The following is a 6000-nucleotide window of genomic DNA, read 5'->3' as shown; positions in this document are numbered from 1 at the left end:
AATCTTAAAACAGCACAAATATAAAAGAATCAATATATATTTTATTTAGCAAAAAGTTAAATATCATTCTGGACACAACTATTTGGTCAGTAGGCCATGAGGTAACTATTGCAAAATATACAGTGTAGCTTCTGCATAAACATAACTTCCAGGACTTCTTTTAATTTTTTAATAATAATTGATACAAATCTACAATAACCAAAGGTAGGTTTTTAGAGTGTATAATTTATTATCAATAAAATTAAACTTCATTACAATAAGAATCAAATTATTTGATTAAACTTAAAACGTAAACCATAGGTAGTTAGTTACCTTTTTCACATATAGGTATAGCTCCGATATCTGAAAACTGCTTACGGGTGCAAAAACAATATTCAAGCTAATCTGATTATTAAGGGTTTCTTTCTTTAATATATAGATTATATATATACAACTGACGAAGACTGTACTATATATATATATAATATAGATCACGTGTGCATATTTAAATGACTTGCTTCAAAACAACTGGGGGGATCCATGAGTCATTTGCTATCCCATATCATATTTTCCCCCCCTTTTATGGTTAAAACTTGGGAAAGGGAGAGAGCGAATTGTTTGTTTTCCCCATACAATCCAAGGTTAACTGTCTAATGATACAGAAAAAAGACTCCTTACACTACAGAGCTATACTCTATGCAACTTTTTAATAAACGACCTGAGTTCAAATTGAATTCTAGCTTACACAATCACGTCTGGTACAGCACCCAAGCACAGAAAATTGAGTCACAAATATAATTACCACAATAAAACACAGTGTTCAAGTATTAGAGCAGACCTCTCTCTGCTGCGCAAAGAGCAAATAAAATTAACTACTTTGACTAACCTATACAGTCCGTAAAGAATTGTGCATTAAAAAGGTAGTTTTCTCTTTCTTTCTTTCTTTCTTTCTTTCGTGAAGGACAGGTAGATTTAGACAAGCCAACAAAATCAGCCTTGAGCATTACTGCCCCCCTTTTCTTTCCTATGATTACAAAAACTGAAATTCATGGTACCTCTTCAATAGCACCGGGGGCACAGCCATGATCTCCCTGCACTTTGGCAAGGTGCTTCCAAGAGCTGGATTGGCCAAGGACAAACAACAACAATAATTTAAAAAAAGGACGTGAGGCCTGGACACAGTCTCAGGGTGTGAGGCGGGGGTGGGGGTGGGGGGGAATTGTGTCGTGTTGCACTGGAGAGGGAGATTTCGCTGTTTTGAAACGTGATGAACCTCCAGCCGAAGCGAGCGCCGTTCATTCATCCTTCGCTCGGTCTTTGTTGATTTTCTTCATTTTCATCCTCCGGTTCTGAAACCAGATTTTCACTTGTCTCTCGGTTAAATTCAGGAGCCTGGCCACTTCATACCGTCGGTCCCTGGTGAGATACATGTTGAACAAAAACTCCTTTTCCAGCTCCAGCGTTTGGTGCTTGGTGTAGGGGCATCTCTTTTTCCGAGTGGATCTCGCGTGTAACCAATTCGCAGCCGGATTATCTGCAGGGAAACAACGCCAGAGGTTGAAGGAGAAGACGACCTGCAGGCGCGCGCGCGCACCCCCCCCCCCACGTTATTATGGCGTGTGTGTGTCCCCCCCCCCCTTTGAAGCATATGGGTGCCCTGATATTGGTGGTTTACGACATGTCTTTCATTTGGATAGACATACAGGACGGGGCAGACATAATGCACTCAGACCAGGGACATAGGGAGAGGTCACGTAGAATTACTTCGCAGTAAAACCCCACCGGCCATCTCGTCTCTCCTTTATATTGTTTATATAGAGTGTATTTTCAAAGCCAACCTTTCCTGCTCTCTCTCTCTCCTCCCAGCCCCCCTGAATTCTCTCCCTCCCTCCCCCACATTAAAAACAAAAAGAAAAAGAAAAGGCTGTTGGACGGCCCCTGAGAATAGAGTGTCATTTGGCATATTTCAGTTTTTAATTCTCACTTTCTCTTATGTCACCACTTGAAGCTTTCAAAGAGATAAGGGAACACGCCAACACGTTACAGCGAGCTAATTATTAGCCTGGCTTTCCTTATGAACCCGATTTGCATCTCTGTGTGTGTATATTGATCTGGTTATTTAGTTAAACACCGAGGGAAGGCATAAATACATAAGAAAGAAAGAAAGAAGCCCGCAGTTGTCGCTCTTGGCTTTCCCAGCGAGTCTGTTCGTCACTACAGGGATCAGATTCACATCCAATGTTTTGTTTTGCCCCCCCCCCCTCTCCAAAGTAACTTGTGATGGCTCGGGAGGACCATCGCCTCTCCCTCACTCCCTCCCTCCTTCCCCCGCCCGGTTCTTCCCAATCTCAGCTTTACAGCTGAAGCGTGAACCCTGGAAACACGCTTGTGACGCCCCCCTGCACACTGTGACAGGGAAAGGCTGGCTAGAACTGAGGAACGCGCGCCGTTCCAGCGGACCGAGCATACTGTCGCCAAAAGAGGCTCAACGCACCCAGCTCTACCTGGCCGAGTTTACTGTCGCTCAGAAAGGCTCGTGCCACCAAGAGGACGCACAGACACACACACTTAACCTCAGTGGTGCCGCAGCGCTGTCTTTTCGCTCCGTGACGCCAGGAGCACCCCCCCACCCCCCCAGCCCTGCCGCATAGCCAAGATGGATCGCGCCTGGCGAACCAGCCTAGGCAGAGGAGCCCTGCCCGCCCGCCCGCCCGCCGGCTTGCCTGCCTCTCCCTCTCCCGCTCTCTCATTCTCCAAGCCCGGCCGCTCTGCCAAGGCAGTAGATGCGCTTACTTGGATCGAGCGGGGGCTTGTCTCCGTTTGCCTCGTTCTCCCCGTGGTGTTGGTTGTTTTCCGAGAACGCCCCGTCGTTGGCTTGCTTATCCCTATCAGCTGGAGGAGAACCACAAGCATAGTCAGTCAGAGAGAGTGCGTGCGTGTCAAAGGTGGTACAGTCACCCCTCCTGGCCGTGAGCGGTTCAGGTTTAATGCCGTAATGCCGGCCGGCCGGCAAGCCGGGGAAAGACAAGGAACCCGGCAGAGGCTCGAGCCACGAACGCATGTACCTGCCCTCGGGCGCTGCCATTGGTGCCTGGTGATGCACGTACGGGTGGTAGACGGCGGGCACATTGCTCGCGCTCGGCGGGTGCACGGCGTTCCAGGAAGTGCTGAAGACGGACGCCTTCGACTGGAAGCTGCAGGGGGTGAATTCGGGGTGCTCGGCCAGGCTCGCCTGGCGGGCGGGCTGGCCCAGGGGAGCCGAGCCATACCGAGACTGCACCAGCTCGTCGCTCTCGTGCAGGAGGAAGGAGTCCACGTAGTAATTGCTGAGCGTCCCCGAGGAAGACATAGCCATCCAAGGCAGCCCAGCCCAGTCCAAACGAGAGGCGAAGAAGACCTGGCGAAATTACGAAACTGCAGATTTCATGTAACAACTTGGTCCTTGCGAAGAAGTACAGTCACCTAATAAGTTGAAGGCTGTCTGTCAGCCCATTGGCTGCCGCGCGTCACGTGGCCGGGCAGCAGAACAATAAAGTATAAATCAGTCCGCAGGCTATTAATGGGTCAGTGTTTTCCAGTCATCATCTTTATAGCAATGCCATATGTTTTTTTATGCAAAGGGCGAGGCGAGTTATACGGCAAAGTTTGTTTTAATTGTGGCCAAATGCGATTAAAAGATCAGATTTGGGGGAGGGGGGAATGCCGCCCTTTTTTAAGCGGACTATTTTATATTATAATTAATCATCCCATCAGTAGTTCGTGTTCCTTGCACACACACAAAAAGAGGAAAGAAAGGGGGGGCGCGCACACAGACACACACAAAAAGAGACAGGCTGCTGTTCTTGTGATCGGAGACCTTCCCACAAAATTATACAGTAATTGAAGCCATAAAACAGGAAAATAACATTGACGGTATACTGTATTTAAATATATATATTTATTATATTTCATAAGGAGTTATTGTTTCGGGAGCCACGGGGTTGTTATTAAGTCAGTAACTACGAGCATATTCATTTGCATTGCTGTGTTTCACAGCAGTAAAAATTTACGACTGCCTGGAAAGGTTAAATTATACTATTGTGTTTAGTTTGGGAACTCACTGTAAATAATACTGTGCCGTTGAGTTCAGAGTTGGCAGTGAAAAGTCAAATCCAACACAATTCTCCTCCCGACTTTGCCTCCTCCTTTACCACGCCACAGCAGAGGAGGACAAGAACAAGAGGGAGATTTCAAATCGATATCGAAATTTGCATCTTTATAGGCACCTCCGATCTAAGAGTTATCGGAGCCACAACCAAGAATCACTCACCAGAAATCCCAAACACCCACCTTCAGACTCACAAGAAACCTCTTCCCCCATCCTGCAAGAAATTAATAATTTCAGAAGCAGGGTAAAGGATGACATGATATATTGAAATTTTGCCACAAATACTTCCTAACCTGCACTTGTAGGAGGTAATTATATACATACATACACACACACACACACACACACACACACACACATATATATATATATATATATATATATATATATATATAGTTTTTTATTGTTAGATGTTCCTGCAGCTTGCATAATCTTAGCCAGAATGTCTTTGGGGAGTGCGGAATGCCGCGCGCTCCAAGATAAGCAGGCAAGTATGCCATTTCTTGGGGAAAAGTGGGGGGAAGGAAAAAAGCGACACCAACTAAAGAGAAGGGACAGCACAGAACCTGGGGTTTTGCAGAAGACATAAAGTGGGGCACACATCCCCCCTCGATCAAGTTGATTGCAACGAGGATCCATGCTTAGGGGACTGTAAACCTCCCTGTCTCTCCTCCTGAAGTGTAACTACACCTTCAATATAGAACGGATAAAGCTCAGCTCTGGCGAGTGTGTGCCCGCGGTTGTGTATGTGCGGGTGCATGGGGAACATTTTCCCTGATGACAATTAATTCCTAAGTATGCATGAAGGCAAGAGGAGAAAAAGATTGCCTTCCGCCTGGCTCTAGAGGCACCCCGCTTCCCCGTTGCATTTCAGACTGGGATCACATTCTTTCCCGAGCAACCGGATTTTAAGTGTAAAATAGTTATTTACGTCCTGGCACGTTCTATGGCTTCTCTGTATAACTGAGCGGAGGGTTACAACTCTCTAGAGAAAAACCAAAACCAAAACAAAGGTGATTCGGCTCTCAGATCAAGTCCAGTGTTGTGAATTAAAGTACTGGCTAAATGCTGTCTGTCTGTGGTATTAGAATTCATTGTCTTCTAGGAAGGATTCCTTAACTTATTTATTTGTCTGATTTTTGAAAGAAAAAAAAATGACTCAAGAGTGGGAGGAGGGAAGCTGGAGGAGGATCGTTCCAAATCTCTCTATTTTTTTAAAAAAAAAAACATTGAAGAAGTCTTATGAAGACTAGAAATTGTCAAATAGTAGGGGAACTGCGTGCTAATTAAATTCACGTGTGAATATTCGGCATGCATAAGGTATGTTTCTCATTAGTTTCACATCACGTCAGCGTTCTTTTCTTCTTTCATAAGTCTCCAATAGCTAATCTTGAGGAAAAAATAGCAGTTAGTGGTCTTTTTTTGACATAAGGTATTGAGATTACAAGAAACAATTAATATTGCACAGATCTAAACACTGACAATTTCGAGCAGGCGTTGTTGGCAATCTCCCCCTCCCCCACCCCCCAAGTCATTTTAAAATTTACACAAGGTTTTCTTATGGAATTGCAACTTAATTCTGTGAATGCTGTAGTGAAATATCCGCAAGAGGATAGGGGAAAAAGTGTTATTAGTCTATTTATTTCCTGGAAAGACGGAAGTCTTACGTCATTTTTTGTTTAAAATCGAGAGTCAGCTGTTGTGGTATATGTTTTCAGAACTTCCTTCCTCCTTGAAGGATAAAAAATAATCTTAACAGCAGGATTCCTAAGTGTTTTTATTACGTTTTGGGTTTCGGGAAGCGGCAGTGAATTTTCATTTCTGATTAGCTTCCTAAAATGGGAACTAGAAGAATTAGGCTCCACTTAGAAGAG

General features: G+C 45.0%; 1 protein-coding gene across 1 annotated transcript; it reads right to left on the bottom strand.

The window, feature by feature from the left end:
• Nucleotides 1-3443, bottom strand: HOXA9 (homeobox A9). The gene is made up of 2 exons (XM_084858500.1): nt 2773-3443; nt 1-1513 (listed from the first exon to the last, which is right to left on the bottom strand). Exons 1-2 carry the CDS (start codon nt 3332-3334, stop codon nt 1275-1277), a joined length of 801 nt encoding a protein of 266 aa, XP_084714626.1. The 5' UTR covers nt 3335-3443; the 3' UTR covers nt 1-1274.
• Nucleotides 3444-6000: the final 2557 nt, after the last annotated feature.

The sequence above is a fragment of the Heloderma suspectum genome, chromosome 5 (genome assembly GCF_057233095.1).
Source record: "Heloderma suspectum isolate Gila_16-S chromosome 5, 16-S_ref, whole genome shotgun sequence".
NCBI classification, from domain to species: domain Eukaryota; kingdom Metazoa; phylum Chordata; class Lepidosauria; order Squamata; family Helodermatidae; genus Heloderma; species Heloderma suspectum.
The sequence above is the reverse complement of the archived record's forward strand: the minus strand, read 5'-3'. Positions and strand labels throughout refer to the sequence as shown.

Coding starts and splice junctions, on each gene's coding strand:
- HOXA9 (XM_084858500.1), bottom strand. CDS start 3,334: ATGGCTATGTCTTCCTCGGGGACGCTCAGCAATTACTACGTGGACTCC. Junction 1,514..2,772: donor CAAGCCCCCGCTCGATCCAA/GTAAGCGCATCT, acceptor GTTTCCCTGCAG/ATAATCCGGCTGCGAATTGG.